Raw genomic sequence first — 24261 nt, 5'->3', positions numbered from 1 at the left:
AGTGGCAATGAAGGTGGACAAGGTAGCCAAGAAGGCATACGGCATACTTGCTTTCATAGCTAGGGCACTGAGTTTAAAAATTGGCCACTGAGACTGTGAAGCCCCTCTCCACAAGACAGCCACATTGTAATCAGCCCCTCGACCCAAGACAGCCGCACTGCAGTCCGCCTCTCGCCTCAAGGTAGCCGCATGGTAGTCCACCCGTCGCCCCTGTGATGCACTGTAATCTGCTCTTTGCCCCATGAGGCACTGTAATCCACCCCTCGTCCCAAGTCAACCATATTGTAATTCGCCCCGGTGACACACAGTAATTTGCCCTTCACCCCCGTGACAGACTGTAACGTATCCCTCGCCCCCGTGACGCACTGTAACGTGCCGCTCACCCCATGACGTACTGTAATCCGCCCCTCGCCCCTGTGATGCACTGTAATCCACCTTTTGCCCCGTGACGCACTATAATCTATCCCTCGCCCATGATGCACTGTAATGCGCCCCTCACCCCCGTGATGCACTGTAATGCGCCCGTCAACCCCGTGACGCACTGTAAGCTGCCCCTCTCCCACCACCACACTCATCAGCCCCTCCCTCGTAATGCTGTAATCAGTCCCTCTCCACGTGACACGTGCTGGGACCACAACGTTTCACAATATACATTAACGATTTGGAAGAAGGAACTGTAGGCACTAATGCTAAGTTTGCAGATAATACAAAAAGATGTAGAGGGACAGTCTGTATTGAGCAAGCAGGGAGGCTGCAGAAGAACTTGCACATAAGCAGGGATGTACTTCTAATCCGTACAAGGCTCTGGTCAGACCCCATTTGGAGTGTTGTGAGCAGTTTTGGGCCCCACATCCAAGGAAGGATGTGCTGGCCTTGGAAAGAGTCCAGAGGAGTTTCACAAGAATGATCCTTGGAATGAAGAACTTGGCGTATGAGGAATGGTTGAGGTCTGTACTTCTTGGAGTTTAGAAGGATAAGGGGAGTTCTTATTGAAACTTACAGGCCTGGAGTGGATGTGGATGTAGTTTATACAGACTTTAATAAGCATTTGACAAGGTCCCACATAAGACCATAAGACACGGGAGCAGAATTAGGCCACTCAGCCCATTGAGTCTGTTCCGCCATTTAAACATGGCTGATAATTTTCTCATCCCCACTTTCCTACTTTTTCCACCATAACCCCGATCCCCTTATTAATCAAGAACCTATCTGTCTAAAAGACACTCAATGACCTGGCCTCCACAGCCTTCTGCAGCAAAGATTTCCACAGATTCACCATTCTCTGGCTGAAGAAATTCCTCCTCACCTTTGTTTTAAATGTCGGACTAGTACAAAAACGAAATCACATGGGATTCAGGGCGGCCTGGCTAGATGGATTCAGAACTGGCTTAGTGAAAGAACTTTTTTCACAATGGAGATCTGTAGCTAGAGGTGTTCTGCAGGGATCAGTGCTGGGACCTCTGTTGTTTGTAGTATATATAAAAAATCTGAAGGAAAATTTGATTTGATATATTGTCACACGCATTAGTGAAAAGTACTATTTCCTGCGCTACACAGACAATGGGGGTGGTCTGATTAGTAAGTTTGGGGATGACATGAAGATTGGCAGAGTTACTGTTAGCTAGGAATGAGTTAAAGAAAGGACTTGGGAGAGCTAGGAGGGGGCATGAGAAGTCCTTGGCGGGTCAGATAAAAGAAAACCCCAAGGCTTTTTACTCTTATGTGAAAAATAAAAGAATGACCAGGGTGAGATTAGAGCCAGTCAAGGATAGTAGTGAGAACTTGTGCATAGAGTCAGAAGAGATAGGTGAAGCATTGAATGAATACATTTGGAGTATTGCCTGCAGTTCTGGTCACCACACTACCAGAAGGATGTGGAAGCTATGGACAGAGCGCAAAGAAAGTTCACCAGGGTGTTGCCTTGTCTCGAGGGTGTTGACTTTGAGGGGAGGTTAATAAACTAGGACTACTTTCACTGGAAAGATGGAGGCTGAGGGGAGACCTGATAGAGATCGCCAAAATTACGAGGGGCATTGTCAGAGGCTTTTTCCCAGGGTGAAAGTTATAAAGAGGCACAGGGTTCATGGTGAGAGGGGGAAGGTTTAAGGGAAACGTGCAGAGGAAGTTTTTCACATGGAGAGTGGTGGGTGCCTGGGACGTAATGCCAGAGGAGGTGGTGGAAGCAGGCACATTAGCAACATTGAAGAGGCATCTGGATGGGTACATGAACAGGGAGGGAATAGAGGGATACGGACCAGTAAGGACAGATGGCTTTTTTTTTAAAGTTTAGTTAAAGCATCATGAACAGCACGGGCTTGGAGGGCTGAAGGGCCTGTTTCTGTGTTGTACCATTCTTTGTTGAGTCATAGAGGTTTACAGCATAGAAACAGGCAACTTGTCCATGCTGCTCTTTTTTTTAAGCTCCTAAACTAATCCCAACTGCCTGCATTTGGCCCATATCTCTTTATACCCATCTTACCCATGTAACTGTCTAAATGCTTTTTGGTTTAATGCATTATCAGTATAAGCAAAAGAAACCAAATGAGTGATTTCCAGTTCCTTGAGAGTGTCATGAGCTGCCAATGTGGACAGTAGCCACGTCCAATCTGAAACAAGGCTAAGTGGTAGTTTGCTCTGGCCTTGTTTCTGGCAGAGATTCTCTCCTCTTCCATTTTCTGATTCTTTGGCCTCCTTGCATTAGGTGAAGCAGCAGCTGGAAGCCTACTGCATGGTGGCTGCGGGACAATCCTGAATAACTGCTCCAACTCCTCCAATCACAGCTCTGCATCCAATTCCTACTCTCACTGACTACAGAGTTATGATATTTTTCAAACGCCCCAATATACATTTAAAATTTCCAAAATGCCAAGATCAGAAATCCACCAAACAGCAGAAATTTCTCATCTGAGTCTTCCTACAAAAGTGTACTCTATTCCCCCAAATTAGACTGCCTCTGCCACCTCACTACCACTCACTTAACCTGCCTATATCTTTCTGAAGCCTCTTTGCATCCTCCTCCCCACAGCAGAATTACTCTTAGTTTTCATTAATAAATTACTCATGTTGCTTATAAATCATTCAGTACTGATCCTTCTGGCACTTCTACAGTCTCAGTTTTCCATTCCAAATATAACCCATTTACTCGTACTCTCCATTTTTTCACAGAATTATATTGAATGGAAACAGACCTTTTGGCCCAACATGCTTATGCTGACCATCAAATAATTAATAATAATCCCCTGTACCAACACTTGGCCCATAGCCTACTCTACCTTGGTGATTTAAGTGCTCATCCAGATGTTTGAGATGTTGAGAGAGTTCCTGCCTTTACCACTCTCAAGCAGCGTGTTCCATATTTTCATAACCCTCTGGGTATCTCCTCTCACTTACTCCTCGTCTTTAACTTATGCCTGCTGATTTTTTTTGTCCATTAACAAATTTTCAATCCATGCCAACATGTTACCCTGAATCCATAAACATTCATTTTGTGGAACAACCTTTCACATGAACTTTATTGAACACTTTCCAAATATACAATCCAAATGTACCAGGATCATTGGTTCCCATTCACCTACCCTGCTGGTAGAAGCACACAAATATAGAGCAGCTAGAACAAACACACGCTTCAGGTACCGTAGAAAAGTTGCAGCCATCACTTACTGAAAGTTCTCAAAGGGACAGCTGTGCTGATCTGGCAGACAGATCCCGGGAACAGCATCCTCCCTGTAAGCGGAAGAAAAATGTTAAGAAATGGATCAACAATGGTGCCATCATAGGTGACAAGCAAGAGCAACGTTTAACCACTGCCCATCCCAAACCGCTGCCTTCTCCTCACCGTCACAACTTCCTGCTTCCTGCCCACGCAGCAGGGGTTGTGAATGAAACAAAAGACAATCGAGAGCTGCCAACCAACAGTCTTGAAAGTTGCTTGGATCCAAAACCAATAAATGGACTTTGATGCCATCATTCCATGAATCTACATAATTGCACCTTGAGTGTAGGAAAACTTAACAGAAGAAAACTTCACCCTGAACCACATGAAACGAAAGTAGGACAAGTAACCAATAGCCCAGTCAAAGAGGCTGCTTTTAAGGAGAAGGAGGTAGAAAACTTTAGGGAGGGATTTCTAGAGATAGGGAGGATTGTAGGGGCTGGGATAAATTACAGAGATAGGGAGGATTAGGGGCAGGAGGTAGTTAGAGTGATAGGGAGGATGGGGGAAGAGGTTAGAGGAATAGGAAAGATTGTAGGGACTGGGATAAATTACAGAGATTAGGAGCAGGACGTGGTTAGAGGGATAGGGAGGGTTGGGGGAGGTGGTGGTTAGAGGGACAGGGAGGATTGGGGGCAACTGTGGTTAGAGGGATAGGGAGGTTTAGGGGCAGGAGGTGGTTAGAGGGATAGGGAGGGTTGTATCGGCAGGAGATGGTAGTGGGAGTTTTGTTATGGTTGCAGCCAAAGGACCTGAAGATAAGAAGAAATTTGGAAACAAAGAGAATATTAAATTTGAGTTGTTGTTGGAAAGGGAACCTATGTAGGTAGACAGGGATGATGGACATTAGGAACTCTGAGTGAGTTGGGATACGTGCAGCAGGGTTTTGGATCAGCTCAAGTTTACAGAGGTTGGCAACAAAGATTTGACTGGGAGTATTTATTTCTAAACTCACTGCCAGGGGAGGTAGTGGAGCGAATACGATAGTGAGTTTTAAGGGGTGTCTTGACAAATACATGAATAGTATGGGAATGGATACGGTCCCCAGAGGGTAGGGGGTTTTAGTTTAGTTGGGCAGCATGGTCGGTGTAGGCTTGGAGGGCTGAAGGGCCTGTTCTTGTGCTGTAATTTTCTTTGTTCTAATTTGTTCCATGTGATAAGAGTATCACTAGAAAAAAAGCAACATTCATTGTAACCCCTAATTGCCCTTGATTAGGTGGTGGTGAGCTGCCTTCTTGAACTGTTGGAGTCCATATGGTGTAGATACACCCACAGTGCTGTTAGGGAGATTGTTCCAGGATTTTGACAGTAAAGGAACAGTGATATATTTCCAAGTCAGGATGGTGAGTGACTTGGGAGGGGAACATCCCAGGATGGTGGTGTTCCCTTGTATCTGCTGCTCTTGTCCTTCTAGGCATTTAATTAAGGAGAAGCAGCACAGATTGTAAAAGGCAGACAATGCTTGACAAATTGAATTGACTTTTTAATATAAGAAACAGAGAACATTGTTGAAGTAAATGCTGTCTACATTGATTGTAAGAAAGTATTTGACAAAGTAACACTTACAAGATCAATTAACAGAACAGAAGCTGGGGGAACAAGAGGATCAATGTTAGCTTGAATAAAAATCACAGGTTTAAGGACAGAAAATAGCGGGTTGTGCTCAGTTGCTTTTCTGATTGGAGGATGGTAGTGCTGTTCCCTTAGGGTCAGCCATAGACCCACTGCTTTTTTGATAAATATAGAAACATGGAAACTTTATTGCACAGAGAGAGGCCATGTGAGCACCAGCCAATGAGCACCAGCCTAACCCCACTTTGATCCATAGTCCTGTAGGTTACAGCATTTCAAATCAATATCCAGAGACCGTTTCAATGAGTTGAGTGTTTCTGCCTCTATTCCCCTTTCAGACTCACACAACCCTCTGGGTGAAAAGATATGTCCTCATCTCCTCTCTAATCTTTTTGCATGCCAAAAATTGATTATAGGAAGGCTATGGCAGGTGGGGACCTAGAAACTATCATCATGAAAGAGGTATTGTTGGGCAAGTTAATGGGGCTAATGGTAGACAAGTCTCCTGGTCCAGATGGAATGCATCCCAGGGTGCTAAAAGAGATGGTGGGAGAAATAGCAAATGCACTAGTGGTAATTTACCAAAATTCATAAGAACATAAGAAATAGGAGCAGGAGTAGGCCATCTAGCCCTTCGAGCCTGCCCCGCCATTCAATAAGATCATGGCTGATCTGTCGTGGCTCAGTTCCACTTTCCCGCCCTCTCCCCATAACCCTTAATCCCCTCTCTTATCAAGAACCCATCAACCCGCTTCTTAAAAATATTTAGCGAGGCAGCCTCCACCACTTCAACGGGCAGAGAATTCCAGAGATTCACCACCCTTTGAGTGAAGAAGTTCCTCCTCAACTCCGTTCTAAACCGCCTCCCCTTTATCTTGAGGCTGTGCCCCCTAGTCCTACTGTCTTTTTTGAGCGGGAAGAGTCTCTCCACCTCTATCCTATCCATCCCATTCATCATCTTATACGTCTCAATGAGATCTCCCCTCATTCTTCTAAACTCTAACGAGTACAAGCCCAGTTTATTCAGCCTCTCCTCATAGCTCAATCCCCTCAACTCCGGTATCAGCCTAGTAAACCTCCTCTGCACTCCCTCCACGGCTAAAATATCCTTGCGCAGGTGCGGCGCCCAAAACTATCCCTACAGTGCAGAAGGAAGCCATTCAGCTCATCAACTCTGCACTGACCACAATCCCATCCAGGCCCTATTCTTGTAACCCCACATATTTAACCTGCTAATCCCCAACACCAAGGTCAATTTTGCATGGCCAATCCACCTCACCTATACATCTCTGAACTCTGGTAGGACACCCACGCAGACACAGGGAGAATATGCAATCTCCACACTGGCCCGAGGCCAGAATTGAGCCCAGACCCCTGGCATTGTGAGGCAGCAGTGCTAACCACTGTGCTGCCTGGAAGCTCAAACCTCAGTGAGGCAACACTGCCAGTTTGTGCCCCTACTTACCCCAGCTCTTGCTCTCATAATATTTTCCATAATAATTTCCTCCAAGCCCTGCGCCGCCAAAACTCTACTGACAGCTTCCTGTCCCAAATCCCCACTTGACCATTATCTGCTGCTGCTCTGGTTATGCTGGCAACACATCATTAACCACCTGTACTCTGCCAACATTGTTAAAAATAAAACAGCAAGGTAACACCGACTAGATGACCTGTTTTGGCCAGGACACCGGGGATAACTCCCCCGATTCTTCCCCAAAAACAGTGCTGTGGAATCTTTTAGTCACTCAAATAGGCTGAGGGATCTTTGTTGAAAATATCATCTGAAGGATAGCACCTCCAACAGTGCAGTTCTCCCTCCGTTGCTGACTTGATTAGGCAGGGGCTCGATGTCCAATAATAAATTTTTTTCCACCATGTTCAAAGTTCCAGACTTGTCCCATGTTATCTCTAAAACTTCCTGAGATCTGACACCTGTGAACTGATTTATTGTACATTCCTCATCCACTCCCCCACCCCCAACAATCCATAAGACATAGAAGCAGAATTAGACCACTCGACCCATTGGGTCTGCTCTGCCATTCAATCATGGCTAATATTTTTTCTCATCTCCATTCTCCTGCCTTTTCCCCATAACCCCTTATTAATCAAGAGCCTATCTATCTCAATGACCTGTCCTCCACAGCCTTCTGTGGCAAAGAGTTTCACAGATTCACTGCTCTCTGGCTGAAGAAATTCTTCCTCATCTCTGTTTTAAAAGGATCGTCCTTTTAGCCTGAGGGTGTGCCCCCTGGTTCAGGTTCTTCCTACTAGTGGAAACATCCTCTCCACGTCCACTCTATCTAGGTCTTGCAGTATCCTAAATACCAATGAGTATACCAAATACCAGGATGTTGCCTGGTATGGAAGGGCTGTCTTACGAGGAAAGATTGGATGAACTTGGGCTGTTTTCCCTTGAGAGACGTCGGCTGAGGGGGGATCTAATAGAGGTTTATAAGATTATGAAGGGGATAGATAGAGTAAATGGTGGTAAGCTTTTTCCGCTACAAGAAATGGATAGAACGAGGGGTCACGGGCTTAGGGTGAGGGGGGCTAGGTATAAGACAAATATTAGAGGGCAGTTTTTCACGCAAAGGGTAGTGGGGGTGTGGAATGCACTGCCGAGTAAGGTGGTGGAAGCAGGCACGCTAGGGTTGTTTAAGAGTCACTTAGACAGCCATATGAGCGGGCTACATATAGGGGGATATAGTAGGCCTTACTGAACATTGTAGGCTTGGGAATACGTTTTGCCTCAGGAATGTTAGTCTTTGCCTGTTTAATAATGAATTTTTTTGTCTCCACAGGCATTTAAGTCCAGCAAGGGGCATGCAGGCGGCAGGTTGTAGTGGGCTGCTCTTGGATGTTGCTTCGGGAGTTGCCTATTGCTTCATGTCGTTAGTGTGCTTAAACTGGACCATCTCGAGGGCAACATGACAGCTCAGAGACTATCTCTGTTGCTGTGCGGACACATGGATTTGGGCCTGTGTCTGTGGGAGTTTGCACGTTCTCCCCGTGGTTGCGTGGGTTTCCTCCGGGTGCTCCGGTTTCCTCCCACATCCCCCAAAGATGTGCTTTTAGGCTGATTGATTGGGTACTAAAATTGTCCCTAAATTGGACCTCCCTGATCCTCGCACGTTAGGCGTAGACTAAAATCATGAATAGGTCACTGAGATAGTAGGACGGCGGCGCGGGCTCGTTGGGCCGAAGGGCCTGTTTCCCGTGCTGTGTTGTTCTTTGTCTTTGTTCTTTGTCTTTGTATAAACCCATTGGTGACAAAGCCTTCAGCTACTTCACACCTACTATCTGAAAGTTCCTCATATCTTTGCCATTATCTCTCAATGCTATCCATAACCAACCTTTTCACTAAATTCTTCTCTGCTCAGTGCCTTGGATTAATATTTTTTCCTACACTGTAGGCACCATAAAAATGCAAGTTCTGTTCTTGACAGGGTTTGGAATACTACCCAAATCAACTGCACCCCTTTTGGCAATTATTTCTATTACATATGAACGGCAATCTTAGCTGTTTTTTTTGCTGCCTGGCAGCTTTAATTTGGAATCTCAGCAGAAGTCAGTGGCTTTTCCTCCACTTGCCTGCATACAGAAACAAAACCTGACACCATTACTCATGCAAGTGAAAACATTTCCTATTCCCAGTGGAACACATAATGGTTCTCATTGCGCTTTCTGGGGGAAAAGAGGGGGTTCCTTAACAAACTAAACAGCAATATTATTAGTGTCTGGATAACAATACCCTGCTTAGAAGAAAAGGTTAGGATTGTGGATTGTTTTATAGAACAAGGCTTTGATTCTAGTCCAAATTAAGTGGCAACTGAAAGAACAACCATTCAGTCCAACAATCTCAATAAAGCTGAAATAACCAAGAATGCATGACTGAAAATTCAGTATTAAAATGGTTTATACTCCAACAGCCACAATGAAGATTATCAAGAACAACTCACTACAAGAGCTTCAGTATAATATAATAGATTCAGCAGGACCATACTTTTGTAGCAGTTTATGATATAACTCACATATCTAGCATAAACTACGTTAAAGTCTTATGTTCTGAGGCAAAAAAAAATCTGTACTGCTGTATTTGTATAATTCCCCCACCCCCTTGATTATATTAGACATTGCTGCTTATATGGTAGACAAGCAGAATTTAAATGTTGGAACAAGCAGCAGTGTAGTTTGGGATGGTGTAGGGACATACAAAATGCTGGCATCAAGGCGAGAGATAATAGAAATACAAATGGGTGTAAGGTAGGGGCACAGGTAATGCTGCAATGGTAAAATGATGAAGTTGGTGAAAGTTCAAGACTTAGTGACAAAACAAAATCATAGATCTCTGCAGCACAGAAAGAGACCATTCAGCCCATCAAGTCTGCTCTGACCACAAGCTCACTCAGGTCCTATTCCCGTAACCCCATGTATTTACCCTTCAGATTCCCCGACACTAGGTCAATTTAGTATCGCCAATCAACCTGACCCACACATTTTTGGATATATTTGCGCTGGACTCTGGGGTGATTCCCACAGATTGGAAAACAACAAAAGTGACGCCACTGTTTAAAAAAGGAGGTAGACAAAAGGCAGGTAATTATAGGCCAGTTAACTTAACTTCTGAATCTATCATCAAGGAAGAAACAGCGAGACATCTGGATATAAACTGTCCCATTGGTAAGACGCAGCATGGGTTCATGAAGGGAAGGTTATGTTTGACTAATTTGGTGGAATTCTATGAGAACATTACATATGCAGTGGACAATGAGGAACCTGTGGATATGGACTTCTGGATTTTCAGAAGGCACCAAAGTCTGCGACATAAGATAAAGGTGCATGGTGTTACGGGTAATGTATTAACATGGATAGAGGATTGGTTAACTAACAGGAAACAAAGAGTGGAGGTAAATGGGTGTTTTTCTGGTTGGTGATCAGTGACTTGTGGTGTGCCTCAGGGATCAGTGTTGGGACCACAATTGTTTACAATTTACATTGATGATTTGGAGTTGGAAACCAAGTATAGTGTGTCAAAATTCACAGACGGCACCAAGATGACTGGCAGAGCAAAGTGTGCAGAAGATGCTGAAAGTCTGCAAAAGGATATAAATAGTCTAAGTGAGTAGGTGAGGGTCTGGCAGATGGAGTACAATGTTGGTAAATGTAAGGTCATCCATTTTGTAGGAATAACAGCAAAATGGACTATTATTTAAATGGTAAAAAATTGCAGCATGCTGCTGTGCAGAGGGACCTGGGAATCTTTGTGCAGGAATCTCAAGGAGCAAGTAAATTAGGAAGGCAAATGAAATTTTGTCCTTCATTGCTAGAGGGATGGAGTTTAAAAATAGCAAGGTTATGTTGCAGCTGTACAAGGTGCTGGTGAGGCCACACCTGCTGTACTGAGTATAATTTTGGTCTCCTTACTTGAGAAAGGATTGACTGGCGCTGGAGAGAGTGCAGAGGAAATTCACTAGGTTGATTCCAGAGTTGAGAGGGATGGCTTATGAGAGAGACTGAGTAGACTGGGGCTATACTCATTGAAATTCAGAAGAATGAGGGGAGATCTCATAGAAACATATAAGATTATGAAGGGAATAGATAAGATAGAACACAGAATATATATAGAACATTACAGCGCAGTATAGGCCCTTTGGCTCCCGATGTTGCGCCGACCTGCGAAACCAATCTAAAGCCCATCTAACTTACACTATTCCAATATCATCCATATGTTTATCCAATGACCATTTAAATGCCCTTGATGTTGGCGAATCCACTGCTGTTGCAGGCAGGGTATTCCACGCTCTTACTACTCTGAGTAAAGAACCTACCTCTGACATCTCTCCTATATCTATCACCCCTCAATTTAAAGCTATGTCCCCTTGTGCTAGCCATCTCCATCCAAGGAAAAAGGTTCACACTGCCCACCCTATCTAATCCTCTGATCATATATGCCTCTATTAAATCACCTCTTAACCTTCTCTCTAACGAAAACAGCCTCAAGTCCCTCAGCCTTCCCACCATACCAGGCAACATCCTGGTAAATTTCCTCCGCACCCTTTCCAATGCTTCAGCATCCTTCCTATAATGCGGCGACCAGAACTGTATACAATACTCCAAGTGCAGCCACACCAGAGTTTTGTACAGCTGCAATGTGACCTCATGGTTCCAAAACTCAATTCCTCTACCAATAAAAGTTAACACACTGTACACCTTCTTAACAACCCTATCAACCTGGGTGCCAACTTTCAGGATTCTATGCACATGGACACCGTGTGCTCTGCTCAACCACACTACTAAGTAACTTACCATCAGCCCCGTATTCTGTATTCCTGCTACTCCTTCCAAAGTGAATTACTTCCCACTTTTCCACATTAAACTCCATTTACCACCTCTCAGCCCAGCTCTGTAGCTTATCTACGTCCCTCTGTAACCTGCAACATCCTTCCACATTGTCCATAACTCCGCCAACTTTAGAATCACAGAATCATAGAAAAACTACAGCACAAACAGGCACTTCGGCCCACAAGTTACACTGATCATATCTCTAACTACTAGGCTTACCTATAACCCTCAATCCTATTAAGTCCCATGCGCTCATCCAGAAGTCTCTTAAAAGACCTTATCAAATTTGTCTCCACCACCACCGACAGCAGCCGATTCCACTCACCCACCACCCTCTGAGTGAAAAACTTACCCCTGACGTCTCCTCTGTACCTACTCCCCAGCACCTTAAACTTGTGTCCTCTTGTGGCAGCCATTTCAGCCCTGGGAAAAAGCCTCTGAGAATCCACTTGATCGATACCTCTCAACATCTTATACACCTGTATCAGGTCCCCTCTCATCCTTTGTCTCTCCAAGGAGAAAAGACCGAGCTCTCTCTCAACCTATCCTCATCAGGCATGCCACCCAATCCAGGTAACATCCTTGTAAATCATCCACAAATTTACTAACCCATCCTTCCACACCCTCATCCAGGTCATTTATGAAAATGACAAACAGCAGTGGCCCCAAAACAAATCCTTGCGGTACACCACTAATAACTGAACTCCAGGAGGAACATTTCCCATCAAGCACCATCCTCTGTTTTCTTGCAGCTAGCCAATTTCTGATCCAAACTGCTAAATCACCCTCAAACCCATGCCTCAGTATCTTCTGGAATAGCTTACCATGAGAAACCTTATCAAATGTTTTGCTGAAATCCATATACACCACATCAACTTCTTTACACTCATCCACCTCTTTGGTCACCTTTTCAAAGAACTCAATAAGGTTTGTGAAGCACAAAGCTGTGCTGACTATCCCTAATCAAATTATTCCTTTCTAGATAATTATAAATCCTATCTTTTATAATCTTTTCCAAAACTTTGCCCACAACAGAAGTAAGGCTCATTGGTCAATAATTACCAGGGTTGTCTTTACTCCCCTTCTTGAACTAGGCTGCAACATTTGTTAACCTCCAGTCTTCTGGCACAATTCCTGCAGACAATGACAACCTAAAGATCAAAGCCAAAGGCTCTGCAATCTCCTCCCTAGCCTCCCAGAGAATCCTAGGATAAATCCCATCCAGCCAAGAGGACTTATCTATTTTCATACTTTCCAGAATTGCTAACACCTCCTCCTTATGAACCTCAATCCCATCTGGTCTAACGGCCTGTATCTCAGTATTCTCCTTGACAACGTTGTCTTTTTGCTGTGTGAATACTGACGAAAAATATTCATTTAGTGCCTCTCCTATCTCTTCGGACTCCACGCACAACTTCCCACTACTGTCCTTGACTGGACCTGATCTTACCTAAGTCATTCTTTTATTTCTGACATATATATAGAAAGCTTTAGGGTTTTCCTTGATCCTAACTGCCAAAGACTTCTCATGTCCCCTTCTGGCTCTTCTTAGCTCTCTCTTTAGGTCCTTCCTGGCTAACTTGTAACTCTCAAGCACCCTGAGCCTTCATGTCTCATCTTTACATAAGTCTCCTTCTTCCTCTTCACAAGAGATTCAACTTCTTTAGTAAACCACAGTTCCCTCACTCGATCATTTCCTCCCTGCCTCACAGGTACAAACTGACAAAGGACACGCAGTAGCTGTTCTTTGAATAAGCTCCACATTTCAATTGTGCCCATGCCCTGCAGTTTCCTTCCACATCCTGTACATCCTAAATTTCGCCTAATCGCACCATAATTTCCTTCCCTCCAGCTATAACTCTTGCCCTGCGGTATATACCTATCCCTTTCCATCGCTAATGTAAATATAACCAAATTGCGGTCAGTATCACGTACCTCCAAATCTAACATGTGGTCTGGTTCATTAACCAGTATCAAATCCAATGTGGCCTCACCTCTTGTTGGCCTATCTACATACTGTGTCAGGAAACTCTCCTCCACACATTGGACAAAAACTGACCCATCTAAAGTACTCGAACTATAGCTTTTCCAGTCAATATTTATAAAGTTAAAATCCCCCATAACAACTACTCTGTTATTTTCGCTCCTATCCAGAATCATCTTTGGAACTTTTCAGAGGCCTATAGAAAACTCCCAGCAGGGTGACCTCTCCTTTCCTGTTTCTAACTCAGTCCATTCTACCTCAGTAGATGAGTTCTCATCAAATGTCCTTTCTGCCACTGTAATACTGTCCCTGACTCACAATGCCACACCTCTCCCTCTTTTACCATCTTCCCTGAAGCATCTAAACCCCGGAACCTGCAACAACCATTCCTGTCCCTGCGCTATCCATGTCTCTGAAATGGCCACAACATCGAAGTCCCAGGTATCGACCCATACTGCAAGTTCACCCCCCCTTATTCCAGATACTCCTGGCATTGAAGTAGACACGCTTCAAACCACCTTCCTGCCTGCCGGTACACTCCTGCGACCTTGAAACCTTATTCATGACCTCACCACTCTCAACCTCCTGTACACTGGATCTATAATTCAGGTCCCATTCCCTTGCTGAATTAGTTTAAACCCTCTCAAACAGCATTAGCAAATTCCCCCCCAGGATATTGGTATCCCTCAGGTTCAGGTAGAAACAGAGAAGTTGTTTCCATTGGTGGGTGAAACTAGAACTAAGGGGCATAGCCTCAAAATAAGGAGAAGCACATTTAGGACTGAGTTGAGGAGGAACTTCTTCACAAAAGGTTGTGAATCTGTGGAATTCCCTGCCCAGTGAAGCAGTTAAGGCTCCCTCATTGTATGTTTAAAGGCAAGAATAGATACATTTTTGAACAGCAAAGGAATTAAGGGTTATGGTGTGCAGGCAGGTAAGTGGAGCTGACTCCACAAAAAGATCAGCCACGAATGGTGGAGTAGGCTCCAGGGGCCAGATGGCCGACTCCTGCTCCTATTTCTTGGGTTATGTTCTTATGTACCAATCACTTCAAATCTCTGCCCCCTTATCGCTGACCTCTCTGCTAAGATAAAAGATCCTTTCCATTCACTCTATCCAGACCCACACAGTTTTTTACATCTCAATCAAATCTCCCCTCAGTGTCCTTGTTTCCGAGGAGAATAACCCCAGACTATCCAAATTAAGATAAAAGCAAAGTACTGCAGATGCTGCAATCTGAAGCAAAAACCAAAAATGCTGGAAAATCTCAGCACGTCTGACAACCTCTATGGGGAGAGAAAAGAGCCAACATTTCGAGTCTGGATGACTCTTCATCAGAGCTGTTTTTGTTTCAGATTCCAGCATCTGCAGTATTTTGCTTTTATTTTAGTGTTTAGCTCACTGTCATTTCTTTTCCAGGAATGTCTTCCCTGAAGAAGTGCTGCTCTTCTCTCTGACATGATTTCTATTTGTCTCTTTTACCCTATGCATCTCCATCACTTTCCATTTCCCTCCTGGTGTTTGATGAGCTCTGACGAAATGTCACCCAAACTCGAAACATTGGCTCTATTCTCTCTCCACAGATGCTGTCAGACCTGTTGAGGATTTTGCAGCATTTTCTGTTTTGTCCCAGCCTATCCAAATTTTTCCCCATTTTTCTTGGCAATATCCTCGTAAATCTAGCAATTATATCTTTTCTCCAATAAGGTGATTCGAATCGCACATAGGCTCAACTTGTGGCCTAACTAATGTTTCATATAATTCCAGCATGATCTTCCTTGCCCTTATACTAATCATGGCTAATAAATGAAAAGATTCAATTTGTTTTAACGGCCATATCTGCTACCTTCAGGGACCTATGGATGAAGTCCTCACTTTCTCTACACTGTTCAGTATCCTCTCATTTACTGGGAAAAGCATGGCCTAATTAGTGAAATTTCCTTCACTTCTTCAATTAAAGGAGCCTGAGACTCTGAAAGCTTCTGCAGCCAAATAAACCTGTTGGACTTTAACTTGGTGTTGTAAGACTTCTTACTCTAATTAGGAAAAGCCAGCTTTGTGTGGGATAAGTCATATTTTATTAACTTGATTGAATTTTGCAAGGAGGTGACAAAGGTGATTGAGGAGGGTAGAGCAGTGGATGTTATCTACATGGATTTTATAAGGCTTTCGACAAGGTCCCTAATGGTAGGCTCATCCAGCAGATTAAGATACATTGGATTCAGAATTGCCCACAGAAGTTAGAGAGTAGTGGTGGAAGGATGTTTATTTGGCTCGGTGCTTCTTTGGAGGTCCGTGACTAGTGGTGTTCTGCAGGGATCTGTACTGGGACCTCTGCTGTTTATGATATATATACGAATGACTTAGGTGAAAACTTAGATGGTTGGGTTTGCAAATTGCTAACGACACAGAGATAGGTGGAGTTGTGGATAGTGTAGAAGGTTGTCAAAGTATACACTGGGATAGAGATCAGTTGCGGATATGGGTGAAGGAACGACAAGTTTAATCTGGGCAAGTGTGAGGTGCTATATTTTTGAAGATCAATGTTTAGGGCAAGTATACAGTTAATGGCAGGATGCTGAATAGCACTGATGTACGGAGGGATCTTGGGGTTCAAGCCCATAGCTCCTGAAAGTGGCCACACAAGTAGAGAGGGTGGTAAAGATGGTGCATGGCATGCTTACATTTATGGTCGGGGCATTGGCTACAACAGTCAGATTGCTATGTTGCAGTTTTATAAAACTTTGGTTAGGCCACACAGAGTACTGCATTCAATTCTGGTCGCCACATTACAGGAAGGACATAGAGGCTTCGGAGAGGGTATAGGATGAGATTAGAGGGTATGAGCTATAAGGAGAAGCTGGACAAACTAGAGTTGTTTTCTCTGGAGTGGCGGAGGCTGAGGGGAGAACTGATAGAAGTCTATAAATTATGAGAGGCATAGATAGGGCTGACAATCAGAATCTAAAGGGGACCTAGTGGTAGGGGATGAGGATATGGCTAAGGTATTGAATAACTTTTTTGTTTCTGTCTTCACGGAGGAGGACGTGAATAATTTGCCGGGTGTTAGCGATGGAAAGGTGGTAGGACTGGAGTGTCTTAATGACATTACTGTTACTAGAGAGGCGGTGCTCGACAGACTGGAGGGGCTGATTGTGGACAAGTCCCCAGGACCGGATGGAATGCATCCGAGGGTTCTGAAAGAAATGGCGGAGGTGATAGTGGATGCCTTGGTGGTTATTTTCCAGACGTCGCTGGATTCCGGGGAAGTGCCGGATGATTGGAAAACGGCTAATGTTACGCCGTTGTTTAAGAAGGGTGCCAGGCAAAAGGCGGGGAATTATAGGCCGGTTAGTTTAACGTCTGTGGTGGGTAAAATGTTAGAATCTGTCATTAAGGAGGAAATTGCGAGGCATCTTGAAGGGAATTGCTTGATAGAGCAGACGCAGCACGGTTTCACTAAAGGGAAGTCGTGTCTGACAAGTTTACTGGAGTTCTATGAGGATGTGTCTAGGGCGGTGGATAGAGGAGAGCCGGTGGATGTGGTCTTTCTAGATTTTCAGAAGGCGTTTGACAAAGTACCTCACAAGAGGTTATTGCAGAAGGTCGAGGGACATGGAGTTGGGGGTAGGGTGTTAGCGTGGATAGAGGATTGGTTGTCAAATAGGAGGCAGAGAGTGGGGGTCAACGGGTGCTATTCGGATTGGCGGATGGTGACTAGTGGAGTGCCCCAGGGGTCGGTGCTGGGGCCTCAGCTTTTTACCATTTATATAGATGATCTGGAGGAGGGAACTGAGTGTAGGGTGTCGAAATTTGCTGATGACACCAAGATTGGGGGAACGGCAAATTGTGCGGAGAGTCTGCAGAAGGATCTAGATAGGCTGGGCGAATGGGCCAGGAAATGGCAAATGGAATTTAATGTTGGCAAGTGTGAGGTGGTCCACTTTGGTAGGAAGAATGGTAGGAAGGACTATTACTTACGGGGCGAAAAACTGCAGCAGGCGACGGTGCAGAGGGACCTCGGGGTCCTTGTGCATGAGTCGCAAAAACCCAGCTTGCAGGTGCAGCAGGTGGTCAGGAAGGCGAATGGGATGCTGGCCTTCATAGCGAGGGGGATTGAATATAAAAGTAGGGAGGTCTTGCTGCAGCTGTATAGGGCATTGGTGAGGCCGCAGCTGGAGTACTGTGTGCAGTTTTGGGCACCGCACCTGCGCAAAGATATTTTGGCCTTGGAGGGAGTGCAGAGGAGGTTTACTAGGCTGATACCGGAGTTGAGGGGGTTGAGCTATGAGGAGAGGCTGAATAAACTGGGCTTGTACTCGTTAGAGTTTAGAAGAATGAGGGGAGATCTCATTGAGACATAAGATGATGAATGGGATGGATAGGATAGAGGTGGAGAGACTCTTCCCGCTCAAAAAAGACAGTAGGACGAGGGGGCACAGCCTCAAGATAAAAGGGGGGCGGTTTAGAATGGAGTTGAGGAGGAACTTCTTCACTCAAAGGGTGGTGAATCTCTGGAATTCTCTGCCCGTTGAAGTGGTGGAGGCTGCCTCGCTAAATATTTTTAAGACGTAGGTTGATGGGTTTTTGATAAGAGAGGGGATTAAGGGTTATGGGGAGAAAGCGGGAAAGTGGAACTGAGCAGCGACAGATCAGCCATGATCTTATTGAATGGCGGGGCAGGCTCGAAGGGCTGGATGGCCTACTCCTGCTCCTATTTCTTATGTTCTTATGAAATGTCTAATATGAGGGGGCATGCACTTAAAGTGAGAGGGGGAAATTCAAAAGAGATGGGTCTTTTTTTCTTTTACAGAGAGTGGTGGGTGACTGGAATGTGCTGCCAGGGGTGATGGTGGGACGCAGGTGCACTAGGAGTTTAAAGGGGCATTTAGATAAGCACATGATTATCTAAAAGAACATAAGAAATAGGAGCAGGAGTAGGCCATCTAGCCCTTCGAGCCTGCCCCGCCATTCAATAAGATCATGGCTGATCTGTCGTGGCTCAGTTCCACATTCCCGCCCTCTCCCCATAACCCTTAATCCCCTCGCTTATCAAAAACCCATCAACCAGCGTCTTAAAAATATTTAGCGAGGCAGCCTCCACCACTTCAACGGGCAGAGAATTCCAGAGATTCACCACCCTTTCAGTGAAGAAGTTCCTCCTCAACTCCGTTCTAAACCGCCCCCCCCTTTATCTTGAGGCTGTGCCCCCTAGTCCTACTGTCCTTTCTGAGCAGGAAGAGTCTCTCCACCTCTATCCTATCCATCCCATTCATCATCTTATACGTCTCAATGAGATCTCCCCTCATTCTTCTAAACTCTAACGAGCACAAGCCGAGTTTATTCAGCCTCTCCTCATAGTTCAACTCCCTCAACTCTGGTATCAGCCTAGTAAACCTCCTCTGCACTCCCTCCAAGGCCAAAATATCCTTGCGTAAGTGCGGCAACCAAAACTGCGCACAGTACTCCAGCTGTGGCCTCACCAATGCCCTATACAGCTGCAGCAAGACCTCCCTACTTTTATATTCAATCCCCCTCACTATGAAGGCCAGCATCCCATTCGCCTTCCTGACCACCTGCTGCACCTGCAGGCTGGGTTTTTGCAACTCATGCACAAGGACCCCGAGGTCCCTCTGCACCGTCGCCTGCTGCAGTTTTTCGCCACGTAAGTAATAGTCCTTCCTACCATTATTCCTACCAAAGTGGACCACCTCACACTTGCCAACATTAAATTCCATTTGCCAGTTCCTGGCCCATTCGCCCAACCTATCTAGATCCCTCTGCAGACTCTCCACACCCTCCGCACAATTTGCCGTTCCACCAATCTAGAAGTCATCAGCAAATTTCAACAACATACACTCGGTTCCCTCCTCCAGATCATCTATATAAATGGTAAATAGCTGAGGCCCCAGCACCGACCCCTGGGGCACTCCACTAGTCACCAACCACCAATCCAAATAGCACCCATTAACCCCCACTCTCTGCCTCCTATTTGACAACCAATCCTCTATCCACGCTAACACCCTACCCCCAACTCCATGCCCCCTTACCTTCTGCAATAACCTCTTGTGAGGTACCTTGTCAAACGCCTTCTGAAAATCAAGAAAGACCACATCCACCGGCTCTCCTCTATCCACCGCCCTAGACACATCCTCATAGAACTCCAATAAATTTGTAAGACACGACTTCCCCTCAACGAAACCGTGCTGCGTCTGCTCTATCAAGCAATTCCCCTCAAGATGACTCGCTATTTCCTCCTTGATGACGGATTCTAACATTTTACCTACAACAGACGTTAAACTAACCGGCCTATAATTCCCTGCCTTTTACCTGCCACCCTTCTTAAACAATGGCGTAACATTAGCCGTTTTCCAATCTTCCGGCACTTCCCCGGAATCCAGCGACGTTTGGAAAATAACCACCAAGGCATCCACTATCACCTCCACCATTTCTTTCAGAACCCTCGGATGCATTCCATCCGGTCCTGGGGACTTGTCCACAATCAGTCCCTCCAGTCTGTCGAGCACCGCCTCTCTAGTAACAATAAATGTCATTGAGACCCTCCAGTCCTACCACCTTTCCATCGCTAACACCTGGCAAATTATTCACGTCCTCCTCCGTGAAGACCCTTTAAATAAAGGGATATGGGCCAAGGACAGGCAGAAGGGATTAGTTTAATGTGACTTCATGTGGGCCGAAGGGCCTGTTCCTGTTCCTATGCTGTACTGTGTAATGCTTTACCCTTGTGTAACCTCCTCAAATGCATCACCTCACACTTCTCTTGGTTGAATTCCATTCGCCATTTTTGTCCCCAGCTGAGCAGTCCATATACCAAAGAAAATTATAGGACAGGAACAAGCCTTCGGCCCTCCAAACCTGCACCAACCATGCTGCCCCAGTGAACTAAAACCCCCTACTCTTCCGGGGACCATATCTCTCTATTCCCATCCGATTCATGTATTTGTTCAGACACCCCTTAAAACTCATTATTGTATCTGCTTCTGCTACCTCCCCCTGCAATGAGTTCCAGGCACCCACTGCTCGCTGTGTAAAAAGCTTGCCTTGCACATCTCCTTTGAACCTTGCCCCTTAAACCTATGCCCCCTAGTAACTGACTCTTCCATCCTGGGAAAAAGCTTCTGACTATCCACTCTGTCCATGCCCCTCATAATCTTGTAGACTTCTATCTTCTTGCAATCCACCTCACTATCCCACAGAATTCCACTGGAAACGATCTTCTAGTTACAAAAACACCCATCAACAATTACCCTTTGCTTCCTGCCACTGAGCCAATTTTGTACCCAACTTATGCATTCCCCTGGATCCCACAGCCCTTTTTTAACCCATCTGCCATCTGGGACCTTGTCAAAAGCCTTGCTAAAATTCCTGCAGGCTACACCAACCATCATCAATCGTCTTTGTTAGTTCCTCCAAAAATTCAATCAAGTTAATCAGGCACAATATTCTCTCAACAAATCCATGATTAAACTGAACCATTCTAAGTGACAGTTTATCCTGTCGCCAGAATGACTCCACGACTAAGAGTAAAGGTAAAGTCACCATAGTCCCAGATGACCAAAACCCTTTGAGGGAGAGAGCTGATTGCTGCTCATTTAACCTGAGGATCTTCACATCTCAGGTGTGAGGCGAGGTTAAAAAGACAAGACCTTCACATCATGGGAATTGAACCTGCATTACTGGCATAGCTTTGCATTACAAACCAGCCACCTGCAGGAATTCCTCGCTAACTGTCCTTTAAACAAATGGCTAATTAGACCATTTTTGAGTCAACCACATTGGATGAGAATTTAAAAGGCATAGTTAGTAAGTTTGCAGATGATACCAAGATTGGTGACATAGTGGACAGTGAAGAAAGTTATCTAGGATTGCAATGGAATCTTGATCAATTGGGCCAGTGGGCTGACGAATGGCAGATCGAGTTTCAATTTAGATAAGTGCAAGGTATTACATTTTTGTAGATTGAACCAGGGCAGGACTTACTCAATTAATGGTAGGGTGTTGGAGAGTTGTAGAATAAAAAGACCTAGGAGCACAAGTTCATAGCTCCTTGAAAGTGGAGTCTCAAGCGGACAGAGCAGTGAAGAATTCAGCATGCTTGGTTTCATTGGTCAGAATATTGAATACAGGAGTTGGGACATTTTGTTGAAGTTGTACAAAACATTGGTAAGGCCACATTTGGAATCCTGTGTACAATTCTGGTCACCCTATTATAGAAAGGATATTATTAAACTAGAAAGAGCGCAGAAAAGATTTACTAGGATGCTACCGGGACTTGATGGTTTGAGTTTAAGGAGATGCTGGATAGATTGGGACTTTTTTCTCTGGAGCTTAGGCAGCTTTGGGGTGATCTTATAAAATAACGAGGGACATAGATCACTTAGATAGGCAATATCTTTTTCCAAAGGTAGGGGAGTCTAAAACCAAGGACATAGGTTTCCGGTGAGAGGACAGATACAAAAGGATCCAGAGGAGCAATCTTTTCACTCAGAGGGTGGTGATTGTCTGGAACAAGCTGCCAGAGGTAGTAGTAGAGGCAGGTACAATTTTGTCTTTTAAAAGGTGTTTAGACAGTTGCATGGGTAAGATGGGTATAGAGGGATATGGGCCAAATGCAGGCAATTGGGCCTAGCAATGGGCAGCATGGACAAGTTGGGCCAAAGGGCATGTTTCCATGCTGTAAACCTCAATGACACCATCACTCTATTGCCGTGGATCAGAATTAAACGTGGGCCAGAACTCACCACCCTCTGAGTGAAAAAATTGCCCCTCTGGACCCTTTTGCATCTCTCCTCTCTCACCTTAAACCTATGTCATCTGGTTTTAGACTCCTCTACCTTTGGTAAAAGATATTGCCTATCTAAGTGATCTTTGCCTCTCATCATTTTATACGATCATCTCAAAGCCTCCTACACTCCAGAGAAAAAAGTCCCAGTCTATCCAGCCTCTCCTTAAACTCAAACCATCAAGTCCCAGTAGCATCCTAGTAAATCTTTTCTGCACTCTTTCTAGTTTAATAATATCCTTTCTATAATATGGTGACCAGAACTGGATTACAAGTGTGGCCTTACCAATGTCTTGTACAACTTCAACAAAACGTCCCAACTCCTGTATTGAATGTTCTGACCAATGAAACCAAGCATGCCGAATGCCTTCTTCACTACTCTGTCCGCTTATGACTCTACAAGTAGATTTCCATCCGTTAAGGACATTAGTGAACCAAATGGGTTTTTACAATGGATAGAGGCTTCATGGTCATCAGACTATTAAAGCCAGAGTTCTTTCAACAAATTAAAATGTCACCATCTGTTGTAGTGGGATTCGAATCCAGGTCCCAGAGCATTAGCCTGGGACTATGGATGACTAGTCCAGTGTCAATACCACTGCACCATAAACTCCTCAGAAGCAGGAAAGTTGTGACACACAGCAAGGGTCCTAGAACAGATCCCTGGGGCACTCCACTGGTGACCGACCTCCATGCAGAAAAAGACCCATCCACAACCTCTTGCCTTCTTTAGGTTCTTTACCCAGAGGTTGGTGAGGGATTGGAATGCCCTGCCTGCTGCGGTTGTAAATGCGCCTAGTTTGGGGGCGTTTAAGAGATCCGTGGATAGGTTTATGGACGAAAAGGGATTGGTTTAGGTTAGTGGGTCATTGTTTTTTAACTGGTCGGCGCAACATTGTGGGCCGAAGGGCCTGTTCTGCGCTGTAATGTTCTATGTTCTGCAGGCAAGCCAGTTCTGGATCCACAAGGCAACAGTCCCTTGGATCCCATGCCCTCTCACTTTTTCAAGAAGTCTTGCATGAGGGACCTTATCAAACGCCTTGCTGAAGTCAAAATGCATTACTTCTCATTTGTCGTATATTCTGCTGTATCCTCTCTGACAGTCCTGACAGTTGTCTGCAAATCCTCCAATCTTTGTGTCGTCCATAAACTTACTGATCAATCCAGTTGCATTTTTCTCCAAATCATTCATATATATTACAAACAGCAAAGGTCCCAGCACTGATTCCTGAGAAACACCATTTGTCACAGCCCTCCATTCAGAAACGTACCCTTCCACTGCTACCCTCTGTCTTCTATGACCGATGACGTGGACCAGGGTAGGCACAGTAAGAAGTCTCACAACATCAGGTTGAAGTCCAACAGGTTTATTTGGTAGCATAAACCTTCGGAGATGTTTCAGGAAGGACAGGGAGGGAGGCAAAAGCGGTGGCTGACTGGCACTGTTGATCAGGGATAGTGTCACGGCTGTAGTGAAGGTGGATGCCATGGAGGGACTGTCGACGGAGTCTCTGTGGGTTGAAGTTAGGAGCAGCAAGGGGTCGATAACTTTGTTGGGTGTTTTCCATCGGCCGCCCAGTAGTGACAGGGAAGTTGAGGTGCAGATAGGGAAACAGATCCTAGAGAGATGTAGTAATAACAGTTGTCGTGATGGGAGACTTTAATTTCCCAAACATCGACTGGAACATCCCTAGGGTAAGGGGTTTGGATGGGGAGGAGTTTGTTACGTGTGTTCAGGAGGGTTTCCTGACACAGTACGTGGATAAACCTATGAGAGGAGATGCTGTACTTGACCTGGTGCTGGCTAATGAACCTGGACAGGTGTGTCGGATCTCTCGGTGGGAGAGC

General features: G+C 45.1%; 1 protein-coding gene across 1 annotated transcript in view; it reads right to left on the bottom strand.

The window, feature by feature from the left end:
* The window catches only part of LOC145355147 (NADH-ubiquinone oxidoreductase subunit 8-like), a 36130-nt gene that overhangs the window by 7739 nt on the left and 4130 nt on the right, over positions 1-24261 (bottom strand). The window contains exon 3 of the mRNA XM_080207067.1: positions 3661-3723. Within this exon, the coding sequence (XP_080063193.1) occupies positions 3661-3723 (63 nt within the window). The remainder of the gene's footprint in view (positions 1-3660; positions 3724-24261) is intronic.

Source organism: Carcharhinus amblyrhynchos, chromosome 18, assembly GCF_965287045.1.
Source record: "Carcharhinus amblyrhynchos chromosome 18, sCarAmb.v2.hapA, whole genome shotgun sequence".
NCBI lineage: Eukaryota > Metazoa > Chordata > Chondrichthyes > Carcharhiniformes > Carcharhinidae > Carcharhinus > Carcharhinus amblyrhynchos.
This window is presented reverse-complemented; position numbering and strand designations above follow the sequence as displayed.